The sequence below is a fragment of the Lactuca virosa genome, chromosome 9 (genome assembly GCF_052849685.1).
Source record: "Lactuca virosa cultivar CGN04683 chromosome 9, Lactuca_virosa_CGN04683_v6, whole genome shotgun sequence".
Classification (NCBI taxonomy): domain Eukaryota; kingdom Viridiplantae; phylum Streptophyta; class Magnoliopsida; order Asterales; family Asteraceae; genus Lactuca; species Lactuca virosa.
This window is the reverse complement of record NC_136434.1, coordinates 144,744,175-144,766,858: the sequence shown is the minus strand read 5'-3', so window position 1 is coordinate 144,766,858 and position 22,684 is coordinate 144,744,175. Positions and strand designations below refer to the sequence as shown.

The window sequence follows — 22,684 nt, the reverse complement described above, 5'->3', positions numbered from 1 at the left end:
TAAAAATATTCTTGAACATATTTCTTGTAGAATAACAAATTCTCGAATCAGCAATTGAAGAATTAAAACAAAAATTATATTAATTCTTATAGAATACATGTAACAATTGCTAAGAATTACATTTGTTGTTAAAGAATAACACTAAAAAACTGTCAAATCGGGAAAAAAAAACATCAAAATCTAACAAATACACTAATTTATTCTAAAAGAATAGTGTTGCTAAAAGGCATCGTTCAAATTTCGTGGTTCGTTCTTCAAGCATCAGCTTCTGTGGAAAAAAATCCAATGAATAAATTAGTGAGAAAATATCCATATTCCATTCCAGCATGAATGAAATTCGTGATTCCATTCTGATAGAATTGGAATTCATTTACCAATAATTATATTAATTCGGGGCATTCTAACAGAATATGTTCATGATTATCATAAAAAACATTCTTTTCTGATAGAATATTATAAACGAAGAAATATCATTCAGTTGAAACATTTTACCGAGCGCTTGGTGTGCATCAAAACAACTTTCAATTTCCTGTAAAAATTAGACAATCAGAACAAATTCCCAATAAACCTAAACACATCGAGTCTATCAGAAAACCATTGTACCTTACATTCGTTTCTACCAGATTATCGTTAATCTATGCCTTGGAGTTTGTAAATGTAAGCAATTTTGCACAGGTTTCGTTCAATGTCATCATTCAAGAGTGTATTTTTGAATCATCCAACAGAAGATTCCTAATTGCGTACATTTTTATTGGGGATTTCGTTTGGGATGGTTCAAATAACGAAAACTAGGGCTTTTCTGCCAATTCGAACTCAAAGAACACCTGATCGATCGGCCTACATGTCTATGAAATACTAAATGCTAACAGATTATACAAACGGAGCATTTGTCACTGCAAATAAAACTGCTTATTCATATGACTAATATCTATTAACAGCCTCGATTAACTCAGAGAGCAGAGCACAAAAGGGGCAAAACCTGAAATCAGAATCGACCTCCCGTGCGTAGAATTGACATCGAAGGCTTTCTGATGGCCGAAAGTCGGAAGAAATCGGAGACAACAACGGCGGATAGAACAGGCCGCAATTCTTTGCAGTGCATGAGTTGGTCTTTTCCTGGCCACCGTCAAACCGGGACGAAAAAGAGTTTTAAGACGTTATTGGTGTCGACAAGATCCGCCGGTGACAGGCAATTGATCCGCTGGTGACAGGTGGCGACTGGCACAACGCCACGGGGACGTGATCTGCAGGTTACCCTGCCCTCCTTGAATTTGCCGGAATCGATGAATATAAGAGAGGAGGGAAGAGGCGGACTAGAAATTGGGTTTTAAAACTGATATCCCTAAATTAAAGGGATATTAATTGATTTATATATTTACCATAATTAATTAAATATAAGATTGCATATTTACCCTTTTGAAATGATTGGCCTACATTTACTCATACAATAACACAATAATTAGTTTAAACAAATGAACCTAGCTTTATATATATATATATATATATATATATATATATATATATATATATATATATATATATATATATATATATATATATATATATATATATATATATATATATATAGGTTCAGGTTTATTTGAAACCATGCTAATTTTGTAAAACCGTGAGACCAAATCTAAAAATAATTTTAAAATGCAAAATAAAAATAAAAATCCGAATTTTTTCTTTAATTATTATTTTCGTCACTTTAATTACCTAAAAAAAATAAAAATAAAAATAAATTACCGTTTTTTTTTGAAAAATACATTAAATATTCTAATAAAATATTACACTGTAAATATTCTAATGTGATTTTTAGAATGTTAGAATATTCTACTATATTTGTCAGATATGTAAAATATTTTAATATTCTACTAGAATATGTAAACAAAATGTATTTTTTTATTATTATTTTTACTTTGTTTGGTATTTTTTTTTTGGAAAATATAAATGACGAAAATAATATTAGAATTTTTTTTTTCGAAAATTTTCAATTATTTTGCATTTTAAAAATATTTTTTTTATCTACAAAATGAGTGGCTAGGATTGCGCCTCAAGGTCTCACAAAATTAGACCGTCTCACATGAACCTAACCATATATATATATATATATATATATATATATATATATATATATATATATATATATATATATATATATAGTGAGATCCGTTGAGAACTCATAGTTTCCCGATAACTCAAGAAATAAAGGTCGAGCGTTAGATCAAAATTAATTTATTAAGGGCATGATCGTCATCTTACCAATCTAATTTAATGTTTATTTTTTGAGTTATTGAAATATGAATAAAAATTTCTAAAATTAACATAATAAATCAAATTTTTAGATTTATTTTTTAAAAATATTAATTTTCGATTTTTCTTAAAATGTAGGTTTTTTTTAAAAATTTTTAGAAAACATGAATTTTCTAAAAAAAAATGAAAAAATTACTTTTTTAAAAAAATCTGCAATTTTTTTAAAAACAATAAATTTTAAAAAATCTGTAAAATAAAAAAAAACTATAACACCCATAAAAATCAAGCGAATTTAAAACTTTTTAAATCATTCAAAAACCGATAATTATTACAAATATGTTTTCAAAATGGTTTAATGTCAGATTATCCCATAATCAAATCATAAAAACATAAGGAGGTGCACGATCACGTATTCGCCTTCCCGCGATCATCAGAAGTACCTGAAACAAAAGCAACAACTGTAAGCCCAAAGCTTAGTGAGTTCCCTCAAAATACCAACGCCATACAAACCATATCAATATCATATAAACAAACAGCATGCATAATGAGCCATCAGCCTGACTGGACCGCCTCGCAGGGCCATCAGTCTATCCGGACCGCTCTCCGAGCCATCGGCACGTCTGGAACGCCTCTCAGGGCCTTCAGCCTATCCGGACCGCTGGCCGGGCCTTTGGGCTGACTAGTATGCCCTCTCGGGCCTGCAGTCTATCTAGTCCGCCCTGGGTATGTTGGCCTTCAGCACAAGGTAGGTCCGCCTCAACCTAACCCCCAAATCAAACAATCATGTGCACATAAATATCATACTCTAGCATGTATAACAGTCAAACTGATCTAACAGATCACTAATCATAGCATCATCCTATATACCAGGATACCGACCTAACCGGTCACTAAGATAGCATTATCCGATATACCAGGATACCGACCTACCAGGTCAATAAGCATATCACCATCCTAACTACCAGGATGCAAATCAATAACCATATCATGCAATAAACCCGGATACAAATCCGAAAAGGGCCGGAATTGGTGCCTTCGACCCTGTTAGTATAGTGAGGACAACTCACCTCACAAGTAGCTCGGGATGATAATGTCAAACTCTCCCAAATACAGCTCCAACTCAAACACTTACATCCACCAATGATCCACTTCCATAAATTTCCAAATTACTAAAATACCCCCAGAAGTCAAACTGGTAAACCCTTGGTCAAAGTCAAAGTCAATGGTCAAGGTCAACAGTGCATGTTGACCCAACTCGTTGAGTGTAGTCCACTGACTCGTCGAGTTCCTTAAGAACTCGGGAAACTGTGAAAACCCTAGTTATCTCCCCGAGTTTCCAGACAACTTGTCGAGTCCATGCAGTGTCCAAATGTCGTAAATCCTAAGTAACTCGTCGAGTCATCTCACTGACTTACCGAGTCCATGCAGAAACCAAAAACGACCAATCTTCATCTGACTCGTCGAGTTGACCATGTAACTCGTCGAGTCCCTTCAGTCCATTTCCCATTCAGACATTTTTAAGCTACCCCCAAAGCTCCAAATTGTAGATCTACCTTCCTAAGGTGAAGTTATCACGTAAAGTTGCAAACTTTACGTGCATTCAAGGTCTTAAGAGGCTTAAAACACCAAAACCAAGTCTAGAGTGAGGTTTAGGGCATGGAGAATTGCCAATACAAGATAAAGTTGATAACTTTATGAATTTGGGGCCTAGAGGAGTCCAGATCTGAGACCATGTCCTTGTGACAAGCTCAAACCCAAGAGTGGCTCCATTATCCCCAAAAATGACCATAAATGTCCATAGAAGAAGATCTAATCATGAAAGGGTCAAGGTATTAGCTTTATACCTCAGATTGGTTGCCAAAACAAAGTAGATGACAGATCCACTTCCTCCTTTTCGATCCAAGCTCCTCACTCTTCAAGTTTCCCTGGGAGTCGGGATGTTAGAATTTTCCCCCACTTGAACTAGACTTCGTCCTCAAAGTCTGCTGCGACAAACAACTCCGGATAATGCTCCCGCATCTCCGCCTCCGGCTCCCAAGTCCACTTGGATCTCGTCCGGTGCTCCCATTCTACCTTTACCAAAGGTACTTCCTTGTTCCGTAGAACCTTCACTTTCCTCTACAGAACGACCACTGGCCTCTCTATGTAATTCAGGCGCTCATCGACCTGAGTATCATCTAACGACACTACTCCATCCTCATCCAATATGCACTTTTGCAATTGTGAAACATGAAAAGTGTTGTGAATCTGAATGAGCTCCTCCGGGAGGTCCAGTCTATATGCCACCTTGCCCACCCTGGCAATAACCCAAAAAGGTCCAATGTATCGGGGACCCAACTTCCCCCTATTCCTGAAGAGAATCACACCCTTCCAGGGTGAGACCTTCAGTAATACCATGTCTCCCACCTGGAACTCCAGCTCTGATCGGCGTCGGTCGACGTAACTCTTCTGCCGACTCTGAGCGGTCTGCAGCCGATGTCTGATCTGATGAATCCTCTCGGTAGTCTGCAGAACTACCTCTGCCCGCCCCATCACCCTGTGACCGATCTCACCCCAACAGAATGGGGTGCGACATCTCCGTCCATACAACAGCTCATATGAAAGTTGTTATTGTAGGAGAACTCTGTAAGAGGTAGGTAGGAGTCGCAGCTCCCACCGAAGTCAATAACGTAGGCTCTCAGCATATCCTCAAGAGTCTGTATGGTCCGCTCACTCTGGTCGTCTGTCTGCGGATGGTAGGTTGTACTAAAATGCAACCGCGTGCCCAGTTCCTCATGGAACTTCTGCCAGAAACGGGAGGTGAACCGAACATCGCAGTCTGAGACAATAGAGACCGGCACCCCATGGCGAGCAACGATCTCGCGGATATACAAGTCGGCCAGCTTCTCGGCCGATGAACTCTCCCGTATCGCTAGAAGTGGCCACTCTTGGTTAATCGATCCACGATGACCCATATAACATCACGCCCCTTCGTCGTCCTCGGCAGCTTGGTGATAAAATCCACCGTGATCTGCTCCCATTTCCACATGGGAGTCTCCAGAGGTTGCAGCTGACCGTACGGACTATGATGCTCGGCCTTGACCATATGGCAGGTCATGCACCTCTCCACATACCACGAAATTTCCCTCTTCATGCATGGCCACCAGTAACTCAATCGTAAATCCCGGTACATCTTGGTGGCCCCCGAGTGAATAGAGAAGCGAGACTTATGATCCTCCTCTAAAACAATCTGTCTGACCCCAGCAGACATCGGAACCCAGACCCGACCGCAATGGGTCAATAATCCACGGTTGTCCTGCACAAACTGGGTGTTCTCACCTTGGATCCTCTCAAGATTCCAATTCTCCTGTCGCATACCCACAGCCTGAGCTTCCCTGATCAAGCTCACAAGTGGAGAATCCACTGATATCCTCATACATGTCGCTGGAGTAGAAGATCCAGCTGACTTGCGGCTCAGAGCATCCGCAACCACGTTCGCTTTACGAGGATGGTAAAGGATCTCGCAGTCATAATCCTTGACCACGTCAAGCCACCTACGTTGTCTCATGTTCAGGTTCGGCTGATCCATGATGTGCCTTAGACTCTTGTGGTCTGTGTATATGGTATAGCGGACCCCATAGAGGTAATGTCTCCAAATCTTGAGAGCGAATACCACCGCTCCCAACTCCAGATCATGAGTAGGGTATCTCGTCTCGTGCGGCTTCAACTGCTGCGACGTGTAGTCTATCACCCGTTCTATCTGCATGAGGACTGCTCCCAGTCCCGTGATGGATGCAGCACAGAACACTACAAAATCCTCAACTCCCTCCGGGAGAGTCAAGACTTGATCAGGTCTTGGAGAGTGTACCAAATCTCTTTTTTCTGATTTACACAACTTAATGTGCTCAAAGAGTGAAGGAAGAACACCAAACACCATTTCTGAGAAAGCAACTTGATCAGCATGCAGCTTCTCAATATCATATGCAGTTAGAGGAGTTGGACGAGTCTCATCTTGACCCATAAGCTGAGCAGCAACATCTCTTACAACCGTTCTTACAGGAACATGAGGACCTTCTTTGACGGATCTCCAAATCTCTTCACCTTTCTCTTTAGCTAGTAAAAATCTTTCCATTCTAACTTTCCAGTGGTCATATTCTTCCACAACTAGCAGTGGGGCACGTGTAGGGCCACCCATACGATTTGCGATTTGCATTGAAATCATTTGTTGAGGATTAGAAGTAGCCATTGAAGTTAAGATATCTTCAAGCAAAAGTGGTATATAGGAGAACTTTTATCCTTAACACAGAAATGGTTGAAATACCAAGGTAATTTCAAACCAACTGTAATATGATCTTATGGATTCAAAGGACAACCACTCAAGCTATGATACCAATTGAGAGAACAAAATGAGCTGATGCGCAGGGACAAAGTTTGAAAACTCAAACCTTGAGATACCACTTTAAGATCAATGTCTGCTTACTAATGAATGTTCCAGTCAATTCTGGATAGACTAGTCAAGTCTGAGTTAATGTATTCAACAAATGTTCAAGCCATAAATGAAGAATGAGAATAAAGATCAAAGTAAGGTTAATAAATGAAGAACAAAGGGAATGTTGAAGAGAGAGTGAAGTAAATGAGATATTGCTAAAAAGTTTGAACAAATCCGTCTGTTGATTTAACAATTAATGCTCCTATAAATAGGAGTACATGAAACATGGTACTAACCGATTACAAACATAGGACTGGATAAAAGAGTTACATCTGACACTCTGAATATCCGTGTTGACAAATAAAGCTAAGTCCTATGACTAGTTAAATCAAACAAAAGACAAATACATTTAATGCATAAAGACAAAATACAGATTCCGGAACAACAAACATTCCGGACACAAGGTTCATTCCGGAATGCCTTCACTCATTCTTCACATCTCCATCTTAACATCAGGTCCGGACACTAACAGATTCCGGAGCAGACTTCACTTCGGAACTACAGCTGACTTCGGAATTGACAAAAGAATTTAGGATTGCTAGAGGTTCACTTTCAGGTTCCAACAGTTGCCACTTGTCGTCGGATCATCATCGGACCGTCGTCGGACCACGCTAGATTAATACCAAATTCAGTGACATTTTTATGATCATATTCACAACTTAATTGAACAAACATTGTAGCTCTCATTTCTTTGAGAATACTTTTTAGCACATATCATTTCATTTTTGCAGCAAAATATAAAAACTTTAATAAAAAAAGAAGTGGTTTATGTCTTGAACAATTCAATTTTCTTTTTTTTAATTGTAAATTTCTTTAGAAAAATAATATTGTTTATAAGACATGTTTAGAGTTTAATAGACATATTAATTCACTAATACGCAGTTTAACATTTTCATGCATATATTCGTTCGTATTTTAACACAAAATTTATATAATATATACAACCTAATACAATTTATTTTTAGTTTAATGCATAAAAATCATAATATAATACAACCCATTATATACTAATTCACAAATTCAAAAAGTTATATATTTGATTTTAACCGGTTCATTGGACAAGTGTAAATTGTCCTATGATATAAATTTAATATATTTCAAGAATTATATATATATATATATATATATATATATATATATATATATATATATATATATATATATATATATATATATATATATAGAGAGAGAGAGAGAGAGAGAGAGAGAGAGAGAGAGAACCAAAAGATTTGTGAGAACTTGCGGACTCGTAATCAACTCATCATTTTTCAACACCAAAAACATCAATCTTCTCCAAATGGTACGTCTAAGCTATATCTAGACTCAAAAAAAAATATTTGCCGTTTTTTTTTAAATTTATTTTGGTTTTTTTGTATGACTGCTGATGAGCACAATCAACAGTTCTACGGACTACTGATGAGCACAATCAGCAGTCATATATATTGTTGATGATTGCTCATCAGCAGTCCATATGGATGCCGATTGTGCACATCCGCAGTCCATATGACTATTGATTATGCTCATTAGCAGTCCGTACAACTGCTAATTGTGCATACATGAAAATTTCAAAAATAAATTAAAAAAATTGTCAGATTTTTTTTAGCGTTGATATGCCTTAAACACACCATTTTGAGAAGATTGGTGTTTTTTATATTGAAAAATGATGAGTTAATTATGAGTTCGCAAGTTCACACTTTTTTCTTAGTTTTCACGATAACTATATATATATATATATATATATATATATATATATATATATATATATATATATATATATATATATATAATTGTTACAACAGTTGTAACACTAGAAAAAGAAAGGTCAATCCAACCTTGCACTTTTTGAAAGGAAAAGACCCATGTGCTGTTTTGTTCAAACGGACAAAAGTTTCTAAACTCAAAAGTCAAAAGTCAAAACAGAAACAATGATGGATTAGTGAGTGAACAATTAGCATTGGTAGGAGTGGGGGTAGTAGGGTGCATCACAAACTATTCTAGGTGGTTGATGTTTAATGAACTGTACGAATCATTGATATATGTACATTTAAAGAATTAATGTCTACCACTGTATCCATATACCCAAATACGATATAATGCACATATAACTATTAATATATTTATGTACAAATGATAAGTAACCACATACCCAAATACAATATAATGCACATATAGATATAACTATTAACATATTTTTGTACATATGATATGTAAATATATTTATACATCATGTGTTACACTGAAAATATAAATATCGTAATTAAGTATTAGAAGGGAAAATCTTTTCGAGAAAATTGATGAATCGTTTGGAGTAAAATTTAGGATCCGCAACGGATATTGAGATGGGATCATGGCGGGTGGATTTATAAGCATATTCTATTTTTTTCCTTGTGTTGTATTCTTGCAGTATATCGATTATACCGAGATAGAGAACAACATCATATACTTCATAAAGTTCGATTTCTGTGGAACCGGAAATGTCGTGGGAGACCTTATGGTTTGCATGAGCTGGCATGTTCACACCTAATTGCACCCGTAACCTGAAAGTGTTTTTCTAAAGATTAGTTAAAAGAATGGAACATATGTGAACAAATTATAATTCTTTTCATGTACACCGAAATGACATTGTAGTATATCTTAATTTAAAGAAAATTATTTACAGCATAACATTCTTATCTCTATTTACCAATTAAATTTCATTTAGATGGCAAATTATGGATAACATGCACCATGTTTGAATGATTCATCACATTCCTTCGAGACAACAAAATATTATAGTGAAATGCAATGGTCCATTTCATTAAGTAGTTCATGCATGTGATTCTATTCCATCGTAATATTAAATGTTAAAAAAATGCCTCACCATTGGACTTATCATTTGACAAAAATCTGAACAAAGAGCATATGGAATACCTCGCAGTACCAGGAAGAAGGAGATCAACTTCTTTGTCACCTACCGAAAATGCCCTTAAAGTACTTCCTCTACTGTGTGGACCCGGTTCGGTGTTCACAGAACTCGGTTCATGTGTCACTAGGAGAAGTCCCTTTGGAGGAATCGAATGATCCACAAGACTTAGTGGACCTAAAAAAGAACAATAGTTCTCTAAATTATTAAATAATTCTAAAATATGAATAAGAACATTTACTTTCACCTGGAGTTTTCTGCGGCTTGTGAAATGCATCTGGTGGTTCCAATAGACTCTTCAGATGTTCAGGAGCTCTAAAGTGCAATCCCAAAAGAAGGCTATAATCTATAATCCGTTGAGATTCTAGAAAAATACAGTCAAGCTTGATTTGTCTGCAAAAAATTAGGAGGGAAGTTCAATGAAATAGTAAAGTTATGGGTCATTTGGTTAATAAAATATTCATATTTTTGGAAGAAATGATACCTATCAAAAGAATTGAAATATCATGAATTTGGAATACAGAGGAATTAGTCTGTATTTGTATGGTTGGAAAGAAATGGAATGAATTAACAAATAAAAAGTTATTTTATTATATATTCACCCTAACTAATTTTTATATTTTTATTGAATATATATATATATATATATATATATATATATATATATATATATATATATATATATATATATATATATATATATATGAAAAAATAATATACATTACAGTCGCAACTAACCTTAGGTACTAAACCTCATTAAACTGCGTCGTTTTATTAGCTAAATATTTTCCCGAAGCATATGATTTCATAAAATAATCATATCCTTCCTAAAACACTATGTGATTTCCAAAAACAAGTTTTTTTCCATAAGATTTTTTTCCCCATTACTCGTTGTTGTGTAAAAAAAACTTATGAAAATTTGACAAAACAATTAATTTTTTTTAACAAAAAACCGGTGAAAAAAATTCTCAAAAAATCATAAAAATTTTAGGGATACTTCTACTCAATATACTAGCGACTTTTAAAAAAGAAATTTTCAAAACTAAGTTTTGAAGTATTTATTTTTAATTTTAAGAAATATTATTTTTTTTTAAAAATTGTTCACCATAATATGATAAAAAATGTGATGATTCAAAATATTTATGATTAAAAAAAAGTAAGTATTGATTCAACTTGTTTATGATCATTAATTTGTTATGATCAAAAATATTTTGACTCAAATATTTTATAATCCTTAATTATATCTTCTATGATTAAAAATATATACTGATCCGTAACCTTTTTTGAACAAAAACTATATTTATTTGAATATATTACTGATCCAAAATCATATGATGAAAAAATGATTTGATTTAAAATATTACAATTCAAAATAATTTGATTCAAAATTTTATGATCCAAAATAATATGGTTAAAAAATATATGAACGAAAAATGTTATGATCTTTAATATTCTTCTTATTTAAAATTTTATAATTGTTAGACATAAAAAACTCAAACCGTTATTTAGTTTAAAAACTAAAAAAAATAAAAACAAAAACAAAAAAATCAAAAAGAATAAAAAAAAAAAACAAAGAAAAACTCTACTACCTTTAAGTATGTAGTAATGATATTTAAAAAAAAAAGAAAAAAAACGAAAGAAAACGAAAAAAAGTAAAAATAATAAATTAAAAAAAAACGAAATAAAAAAAACAATATAAATTAAAAACGTTAAAACCGAGAATATATCTATTTAATTTTTTATTGAATTTTGTTTTTAACGAAAAATAAATAAAAACTAAATAAAAAAACGAAAATAAATAATAAAACCCACTTAAATGACGTTCCATGGACGTTCGTCGCACATGATTAAATCCTCGGGTCCGTATTAGTTACTACGGACGTAGTCGAATGCGAACACACCACGACCAAGTATTTGAGTTTGACGTTTGTGCCCTTAACGAAATGGGTGATGGAGAATTGCCCTCACCATTTTTTGAGTCCTCACACGAACGAGACTATATATATATATATATATATCAAGGCTGTCAAGATCGGGATCGAGATCGAGATCCTAAGATCCCACAAAAAAAAAAAACAGAATTTTAATTTATAATTTTAAAACATGAAAAATATTTCAAACATTCGATTTTTTGTTCAAACGATATAAAAATTTCAAGATATTAGTTATAAATCACAACACAAAATGATAAACGGTAAATTGAAAAAAGGGTAAAGACATAAAGTGGTATAAAAGGTTTCATTTGCAAAAAAAAAAAAAAAAAAAAAAAATTCAATGGAAGGTTGGATTAGAGCGGATATCGATCATATGATCCTACCTACGATCTTACGATCCTGACTACGATCCTACCCCAAATACAATCCGTTTACGATCCGGCTCGTTTTTCATACCTCAGATCGTAGGATCGTAAGATCTTACGATTAGGATCGCGATTTTGACAACCATGATATATATATATATATATATATATATATATATATATATATATATATATATATATATATATATATATATGGTTAGATCGATTTGGATTTTAAACACAAACTATAACCAGACGAGCGTTTTGAGAAATATAAAGCATGCATAGTAGGGGATGCTTATTGTCAGTTGGTCGGTATTTATTTAAATAAGAATTTAACCGACCGGTTGTTAAACCAGCTACCATTAGAACTGTACTAAACCTTGAGGTGTCTAAATCACATCCTATACATCAACTAGATGTCAAAAATGAAATTTTTCATGGCCAACTATAAGAAACGATATATATGCACTAACCAATAGGGTTTGTGATGATTCACATCTGCATAGCGTTTGTCTTGTTAAAATGTCCTTGGACGGTCTAAAATAAGCAGCACGTGCTTCATACGAATGTTGTATAGATTTCATTGACACAATCAGTTTCACACATAATATATGTGACCTAGCTATTTATCTTATCAACATATTAATGATGTGGCGTATCTTCTACTTTATATCACATCATAATTCTAACCACTTCCTCTCATCAACTACGACACTCCCTTATGGATCTCTTTACATGAGAATTTTTTATGAAGGATCCTACACTACTTAGTTACTTTCTTGGCATTTCAGTTAGACGTCACGAAATCGGTCTTGTGGTAAGTGAAGAATGCTCCTCAAAGGATCATGTGAACGCACTTCAATAGATTATTGCTACATCTATGATATGATCACCCACGATTTACACCTCACAAAATCTCACTCCGTGTATCTTCTTTTCTACATCGATGAAGATTGGGGGAAGGGGGTGTCCGAATTCCCGATGACCAACGTGTGGTTACTGCGTTTTCCTCATTGACAAATTGATTCTGTGGTCCTCCAAACATAGTCTTTATCTCAGTCTAGTGCTAAAGTCGAATACCATGGAGCTGCAAATCCGATCCCCATAGAATGTTGGTAATGAAACCTACTCTTCAGAATCTCTGGCCACAATTGTGTATTGTGATAATGTAAGTGCAATTTACTTAGTGGGGAACTCCAACACTGATGCACAAAGCACAATGAAATGAACATCCACTTTGTTATGGAAAAAGTTGCAAAATGAGAAGTATGAGTTTTATATGTTTCATCTTGGTACTCACCATTGTCATAAAACTCGGCCTACTCGGTTGAGTACTTGAAATCGGGTATATACCAAGACGATTTCTAGAAATCGGTAAAATAATCGGAATTGGTCAAGCTCGATCAAAGTAGGGTCAAACTAGGAAAAAATCGGCCAAATCAGTCAAGCTCATGAATTTTGACATTTTCTTTTAAAAAAATGAGCAACTATAATTGTTAAGTAATTAATATATTCAATTATTCATGAAACCCTTTATTGTTTGATTTTAACTTTATCTATTTTAATGCAAATTTGATGGAACCAGAAAAAAAGGCCGGAGATTAAATGATTACTCTAATATTAAAGAATACTACTCCGGCCTAGGCTGAGTACTCGCTAGTCCCCAGTCGATCAACCTAATATTGCCTACGAATTTTTACAACATTGGTACCTACTAGCTGATGTTTTCACATAAGGTCTATCACCGTTTCTATTTGATGAGTTTTGGAATAGAGCGCATCCGTCAAACTCCCACTATGACAATATGAGACTATTAGACTAGATATGTATTACTTTCACATGTATTTATATTAGATATAAACTAGACATAGATCCTAGGTTAGCCATACTTTCCTTACATAGATAACTTCTTGTCTAATTTGTACGTGATTTCTTGATGAGAAGAGGTTTCAAGATTCTCACACTTACACATTTTTTTCCAACCAAACATGTAGCATATTGCAATTCCTCAATATTCCAATTCACTCATATTTCACTTCCTTTCGATTCCTTTTAAAAACATCATACAAATCAAATGCCCCCTTATAGTATAACATAGAAACTAGTGATATAGTTGATGATAAGTCAAACTTACTTGAAAAGTGCATCACGCAACGACTTGTCCATATGGAAATCATAAGCAAGATCAAGGTCTTTAAATGTGGTACCCACTTCTATATCATCTTTATTTGTATTTCTTCCGTGATAAGAACCCTTTAAATCACAACGTTGGTGAATTTGAAGTTCAGTGTAGAACATATTTCCCATGACTACAAATTGTACCTAAAATTGAGATTAAAACAAAAAATATTTCTATTGATTACGATAATCTATGAAACCAAAATAAGAGGTTATTTATTTTTATTTTTTTTACCGAATCATCTTAATGAGCTAACCACTTGATCCAGACAACTATATACATGACTCTTTCTTTTTGACTAAATTTCGAATGAATGACTTATAGGGTTAAGCCAAAAAAAATATGGCTTAATGTGTTAAGACACTAATCCTTTCCCTACTTGTCCTTCTTTGTTTTTCCTCCCAACTCCTTTCACATTAAAATTGATGATGTTTATTAAATAAATGAATATAGTGGAATTTGTTTTTGGGAATGTAATGGTAAAATGATAATTGTTTATTCTGTGTAGAGAACAAGCAATTGTTATGTATACAACATTTTATCCGAGCATACATCATTCACTCACTTTACATACAAGACTTAATGGGGGAAAAAGAAAACGAAACCACCCCACTGTAGATAAATATGACATACCTTCTTGCCAACTCTTAGTGTTATCTGATGGAGGCCATAGAATTTGGTGATCAAGGTGTTATCGTGAGCATGTACATGTTTGTAATAGCTTGGAAGCATCTTGAGTAAAACCTGGAGAAAATCACATTATCATATAAACAATATTTACTTTTTGTTCAGAAATAAAATTGCAGAATTCTTAAGCCATGTGGATAGAGTGAAAGAGACATAACAAGTTGTGGATGTACTAAAATCACAAAAGCAGCAAATTCAGTTGGATTTAACTATCGAGCTAGAAAAAAATTGCACAATTCTTAAGCCATGCAAAATGCAAATAGAGCTAGTAGTATATATTAGCGGACTCTTTTGTATTTTAGGAAGTGTATTTTAGTTATGATTTATATGTATCCTTCCCTATTTTATCTCCTCATTTGAAGGATGTATCGATTGTATCTCTCCCTATATAGAGGGTATTTTATTCAATGCAACATACAGAAAAATCAATTACGCCATAATCTTTGTTATGGTATCAGAGCCCGCCTAAACACTAACAACTGACATATCTATCTCTGTGATCAAAGCTACGGTTTTGCTTCAGCCTTCCTTCCATGATGAAAGACAATTCGGGTTCAGGTGAGGTGAAGGCCATGACCTTACACCCTGCCTACACTGTCACAAACATCCAAACAAAGATCCAAACTCTAGATGGCTCAAAAGTTACCTACTCGTCTTGGATAAAGTTGTTTCGTCTTCATGCCAAGGCTTACAAGGTTCTCGCTCACATTGAAGAGACCCCTGCACCAGTTGAAACTGATCCCGGTTATCTCCAATGGATGTAAATCGATGCTCTGGTTCTTCAGTGGATCTACAACACGTTATCTGATGAATTAATGGTTCGCATATTGGAGAATGATACCACTGCCCAGGCCGCATGGAATAAACTCAAAACAAATTTTCTCAACAACAAAGGACCACGTGCAGCAGCCCTTGAACAGGAATTCTCCAATCTTACCTTGGGAGCATGTTTATAAATGGAATCTTACTGTCAAAAACTTTAAGACCTTGTTGATCAGCCTGGAGATGTCGAGAACCCAGTAACTGAATCTAGACTGGTCTTGCAAATGGTTCATGGATTGCCCCTGAATTTGATGTCGTTGGTGCGTACATCAATAAAAGCTCTCCATCATGGGAACAGCCGATAGTATGCTATAGTTGGAGCAACATCGACAAACCGCTTGAAAAAGCCAAGCCCAAACAGTCATCGCTGCACCTGCGTCGGTGGATCGATCTTCCCAAAACCCTGCTAGAACCGCTCAAGGAAATCGAAATCAACCCTCTTATCACTATTCGAGCAATCGAAAACAGTGGAATTCTGGTCGCGGTCGTGGTGCCAATGGTCGTGGTCGTGGCAGAAACTCTTGAGGAAGAGGAGGTCGTGGACAACCACAGTTTTGGAACCACGAAAATTATCACAACCAAGCAAATTACCAGAACTGGAATTCTTCATGGAACCCACCTCCATCCCCATATCCGTCACATGGATCGACTCAGGGACCTCATTGGGCCAATCACACTGCTCCCAACATTGGTTATAACTCAGGAACCGGCCACCCATCAGCACCACACCCGACCGGCCCTGCCCCACCTATGACTTCTATCTTTGTCGGAAATGGGTCTAGTATTCCTATTCACCGGTCGGGCCATGCCACACACAACACCACCACACATTCTTACGCATTAAAAAACATCCTTTTCACCCCATCCATTATTAAAAACTTACTTTTTGTTCGAAAATTCACCACGGATAATCAAACTTCTGTTGAATTTGACCCATATGGTTTTTCTGTTAAGGACCTCAAGACTGGACCTCTTTTTTCTCGTCATGATAGAACATGTGATCTCTACCCCTTCACAACACCAACTAGTTCGTCCGCTTTCCTTACCACAACGCATGATTGATGACATGCTCGCTTAGGTCATCTGGGGGCTCATATCTTAGATTTACTCCGTTCTAAATTTTCAGTTATTTGTTATAAAGCTATGGATTCTTCTTTATGAAATGATAGTCAATTGTCTAAACATACTCATTTACCGTTTTATGATTCACATTCCTTATATGTTGCACCATTCGATATTATCCATTGTGATCTTTGGACTTCTCCGGTTTTGAGCAAAACATGTTACAAATATTATATGGTTCTTATTATCAACTACACACATTACATATGGGTCTACCCTCTCAAATTCAAATCTGAAACCTTTCTCAATTTTAAGAAGTTTCACAAACTAATTCAAACTCAATTTAATCGCACCATTAAAACTTTCCAGTGTGATCTTGGTGGCGAGTTTCATAATAATGAGTTTAAATCTTTTGCTAATACTCATGGTCTTACTTTTCGCTTTTCTTTCCCACAAACATCTCAACAAAATGGACGTGCCGAACGTATGATTCATCATCTCAACGACATCATCCGCATCCTTCTTACCCATGCCTCGCTACCCCACTCATTTTTGGTAGAAGCCCTTCACACGGTTGTGTATCTTCATAACATCCTTCCTACAAAGCGAATCAACTTCACCACACCAACATTTTCTCTTTATGGCCACCATCCTACCTATGATCACCTTCGCATCTTCGGTTGTACGTGCTATCCCAACACTTCCGCTACTCAATCTCACAAGCTTCAACCTCGCTCCATCAAATGTGTTTTCCTTTGTTACCTTGAAAACTTTCGGGGCTACCGTTTCTTTGATCCTGCAATGGGAAAAGTTCATCTCTCTCGCCATGTCATGTTTGACGAGACATCCTTTCCATTTGCCCAGAGTCCTTCTCGTCCTCATATGACTTTTTAGATGATCTTCCTATTCCCTCATTCTCCTACTTGCCATCAAAAACTCAACCAACTCCACCACAAACTCCCAAACAACACTCATCTCCTACTGTACCACTCTCCCCCCTCCCATCTTAACACATACTTGTCGCCAAAAGGCCCCCATACCACTACCTCCCTTCCCATTAATGATAACATACCATCTACAACTCCCTCCACATCCAACCCGTCACCTACCACCGAGATAACTACATCGCTTACCCCACCTAACCCACCTACTTCTACTCATTCGATGAACACCCATTCCTGGACAAGTGTTACTAAACCTCTCACCCTCCTCAACCTTCATACCACTACCACCTCTCCCATCTCTCATATCCCTACCTCTATCTCTATGGCCCGATCCGACCCAAATTGGTTACTAGCAATGGAAGATGAATTTAGAGTGTTATAGGTGAATAACACATGGGAACTTGTTCCTCGACCGATGGATAGCCCAATTATTAGATTTATGTGGCTTTTTCGCCACAAGTTTAAAGTAGCTGGTTCACTAGAAAGGTATAAAGCTCGACTTGTTGTGAATGGGAAATCTCAAACTGTGGGTGTTGATTGCCACGAAATATTCAGTCCGGTTGTCAAACTGGCTACCATCCGGACCGTATTTAGCCTTGCCGTGTCCCAGGCATGGCCAATCCATCAATTGGATGTCAAGAACGCCTTTCTCTACGGAGATCTACATGAGACATTTTTTATGCACCAACCTCCGGGTTTTGTGGACGCTCGTTTTCCATCTCATGTTTGTCGCCTCCGAAAATATACCAGCATGGCCGACATCGTGCATATTTGTTATTATATGTTGATGATATTATCTTAACTGCTTCTGACCCTATGTGTCTACACAACATTATTACTTCATTTTCTCAGGCATTTGCCATGATAGACTTGGGTGCACATCATCACTTTCTAGGTATCACGGCCACAGGAGATAAGCAGGGCTTATTTTTATCACATGCTTCCTATACTCGTGACATCCTTTAGAGGGCTTCTATGTCCTCATGCAAACCTTGTTCTATGCCTGTGGATACGTCCACAAAACTTAGTGCCACCGATGGCGAACTACTTCAGGATGGGACTGTCTCAGAGACCACTTGGCTTCGGAACCTCTTACTTGAGCTCCATGTTCCGCTTCAAAAGGCAACGGTGGTATATTGTGATAACGTGTCTGCTGTTTATCTGTCACAAAATCCGGTTCAACACCAGTGCACTAAACATGTAGAAATTGACATCCACTTCGTTCGCGAAAAGGTTCGACTTGGCTAGGTTCGAGTTTTACACATTCCCTCTATGCAATATGCAGACATCTTTACCAAAGGCTTACCTCGTTACTTATATCAACAGTTCCGATCTGGTTTGAGCGTTTGTCCTTTCCCCGCTCAAACTGTGGGGGAGTATTAGCCGACTCTTCTGTATTTTAGGAAGTGTATTTTAGCTATAATTTATATGTATCCTTCCCTATTTTATCTCCTCATTTGAAGGATGTATCGATTGTATCTCTCCCTATATATAGAGGGTATTTTATTCAATGCAATATACAGAAAAATCAATTACGCCATAATCTCTGTTAGTATATCCATGTAGAAAACAGTAAGATGCTAAATAGCATTCATAAAGCAAAATATTCATGTATTGGTAGAATCAAACCTTGAGCTCGGATTTTTTTAAGGTTTTAATCACGAATCTATCATCATGAGAGAGATAGAATAGGCTGCCACTTTTCCCTTGAGAAGAAAGCTCTCTTAAACCATCATCCCCACATATGGACATCATATAATCTGCAACATCTAACTTGAACATCTCCCTCAAATTCCTGAGAAACAAACTCCATCAACATGTTTTAAGACTAAAAAAACATCAACACTAGTATACAGATACCTGAAGACCATAGAACAATAGTCTTTCCAATAGAAATCTATTGAAGAATGTGGAGGTGTTAATTGTGAGCCTTTCCTGGGGAAATACATCCTTATTCTTGATTGTTCTCCAAAATCTGAATATCTAACTTCACGCATAGGAACTGGTGTAATTTTGCCTACAGTGTACCTGTAATCAAGTCCCATAAGACATTCTAGAATAAAATTGGACTGAAATCGGGCAGAAATCAAGAAAAGAACTGGAACTCAAAGTTGGGTGAATGGAACAATCAAGAATACATGTGCTGATGTGCGTACAAATTTTCAGATGGTAATGGCGTCTGTGTGGATGAAGGTTATGGCTTTGAGGTTTGTTTCTTTTTTAAACTTAATAAACCGCCTAAATGAGACTAAATGACCATTTTACCCTCACATTCCGAAAATCAAAATTCTCAATATTAATCAATTACAACAATATTCCTCAATTCGAATGTGCAATGTATCCAGAGAAAAAGAAAAGAGCAAATAGGTAAAAGGTTAGTGTCTTAGGACATTAATCTATGTTTTTGGCTTAACCCGTTTAGTCATTCTGTCAAGATTAAGTAAAAAGGAAACAGCCATGTATAGCTGTTCAGATTGCTTAACCCATTAAGCCCATAAATCAAAAATAAAAAGCCCCTTAGTTAGAAGGATACCTGATACCTAGCTGCAGATTAAGCATCAGATAGCTGCTTTTACGGCCTTCAAAAATGTCCAAAGACGACTTCCTTTCCACTTCTTTCATATGAAATTTTCGCTGCTGTTCCTTTTTGTATAATACCCCTGCATTATTCTTAATCCTTTCGTTAATCAAAACTCCTTGTATGTATTCCCTTTCACAAACTACAGTACTATTGTCATCTAGACTTTCACCTACATCATCATCTACACTTTCACCTTCATCAGATGTATAAGATAATATATCAGTATTGAACTCCCTAACAGAACCCCCAATGGAAATCCTCGTACTTGATATTCGACCCAAGTCTTTAAAAAATCCATTAATGGAAATTTTGTCAGATAAACTGCGGTTTATACTTCGTTTCTTTTTGCCTAATCTTTTAGATGATGGACACCTAATACTTCCTCCAGGATAGAACATGCCACGTCCATCTTTGAGTCCTTTTGTCCATGTCCCAAAATAATAACTCCCATCAGCAAACCTATAAACACCTGACCCATGTCTATACCCATTTAGCCAATAACCATCAAACAGATCACCATTCAGCCATTTCATCACCCCTCTACCACACATCAATCCACCTTTCCAGTTTCCAATATACATATCACCATTACACCAACCATATTTACCACTTCCTTCACGCACTCCTTCTTTCCAAGAACCATCATAAACATCAGAATTACTATACTGCTTTCTCCCAAGCCCATGCTGAATGTTCATCCTCCATGAGCCTATGTATGTTGACCCATCTGGATTGGTCAACGTGCCAAAACCATCAAGGTAGCCACCACAAAATTCACCCTCATATGTTGTTCCAGATGTCCAAGTGATCCTTCCGCCACCTGTCATTTTCCCTTTTTTCCAACTACCCTCATAAACTGTACCATCGGACCATGTGTATTTACCTCTACCATGAGGAATCATTCCCTTGACATTACCATAGTACACATCTCCTTTTAGAAAGATCTCCATACTCATGCTGATCTTTTATCAGTTTCTTATGAGCTCCTGGTATTGATATCACCTGTTACAATGAATATTGGAAACTAGCAACGAGACCCCTGAATTGTAAAACCATCCTTGTTTTTTATTCATGTACTTCCATCTTATACCATCTATTAATATTTGACTGTTCCTGTTTTGCACATACGATGAAGACAGCAGCGGAATACTAATACTTTATTTGAATTGTTTCTTTGGCCTAAAGCAAGATTTGAAAGACTATTTATTAGTTTTTTTGTGAGAATAAGTAACATGTGTCGCCTTAAACAATACCAGCAAATTAAAGATATATGTCATGTCTTATCTCAGAGAATTTAAATACCTTAAACAAATACTATATTCTTCAATCAAGATAGGAACATAGCAAGTGCAATAAAAATTAACTTTGACTTCTCAAAGAACATACAAACAAAAACTAATTACGCCAAGCTAGCCGTTTTAATAGATATTGTATTATATTCTATCCAGATATTAAGCAGTACATATTTGAAGACTATAATTTGAGAACAAGATAGCCTAATACTTTTTTGACTCATTTTAAAATGATCTTCGATTCTAAATAGTGATATATATATATATATATATATATATATATATATATATATATATATATATATATATATATATATATATATATATATATATATATATATATATTGTTGCATAACTGGGCATAATTTTTTCTGAAACTTATGTCAGAGTCAATACTTGACAAATTTTAACACGTACAAAAAGTAACAAAAACTTCTCGTGAACTCGATTAAAGTTCAATCTTAACAAAAAAACAAACATATACACACCAGGAAGTGAAGCACTCGCCTGTTAAATCAATCCAAATCCTAAAAATAAGCGATATTTTATTATTGATTTATTGGAACTTGGAACTTGGAAATCCACTAACGGATTCACACTCCAGAAATTCTGCCGTTGGAGGTACAATGCAATGGAGGTTTTAGAAATTTTTTAGGGGGAGAGAGCAAATATCATTTTGAGGGGAATAATAGAGTAGAGTGCGTCGCAAGCATGCAAACTAGTGTCCTAAGAAGGATGACAATTGGATGCTAGATGAACGGTTTGAGGTCTTTTGTAGGTCCTTTTCGCCGACGCAAGGCATATGGCGAGGTGTTGTAATTTAAGTTGTGATGATTCTCCATCTTTTTCCAAATAAATTTAAAAGTAAGTTACAGATTTGGTATATATAGTTGCCATTTTCTTGAAGTTTTAGTCCAAATTCTAAAATTTTAACGCTGGTAATTCTCATGGCTAAAAATACATTTGGTTGTTATGGTCTTCGTCTCGGTTAACCACACATAAAATGATTTTACCTATGAACGAAGTTCATAAAAGATATAAACTAGAAGGATCATATCTATAAATTACTCCAAAAATAAAATAAGATATCTCTCTTTTATGATCATCATGTTAGTCCTACCCAAACTTCACTTCTGGCCACCGATCATATCTCTCATTTCTCTGGTGGCGCCGTCATCTCCCACACATC

General features: G+C 35.7%; 1 protein-coding gene across 3 annotated transcripts; it reads right to left on the bottom strand.

Moving 5' to 3' along the window:
* Positions 1–8,810: 8,810 nt before the first annotated feature.
* LOC145137185 (phosphatidylinositol 4-phosphate 5-kinase 7-like) lies at positions 8,811–21,371 on the bottom strand. Of its 3 annotated transcripts, none has more exons than XM_079071327.1 (8): positions 20,156–21,371; positions 19,483–19,650; positions 19,252–19,417; positions 14,741–14,851; positions 14,063–14,181; positions 9,874–10,019; positions 9,635–9,824; positions 8,811–9,261 (listed from the first exon to the last, which is right to left on the bottom strand). In XM_079071327.1, the coding sequence occupies exons 1-8, from the start codon at positions 21,157–21,159 to the stop codon at positions 8,982–8,984; spliced, it is 2,184 nt and encodes a 727-aa protein (XP_078927453.1). In that variant the 5' UTR covers positions 21,160–21,371; the 3' UTR covers positions 8,811–8,981. The 3 variants fall into 3 exon arrangements, with proteins under 3 accessions (XP_078927453.1, XP_078927451.1, XP_078927452.1); XM_079071325.1 differs by having other exon boundaries at positions 14,063–14,250; positions 20,156–21,369; XM_079071326.1 differs by having other exon boundaries at positions 9,635–9,803; positions 14,063–14,250; positions 20,156–21,368.
* Positions 21,372–22,684: the final 1,313 nt, after the last annotated feature.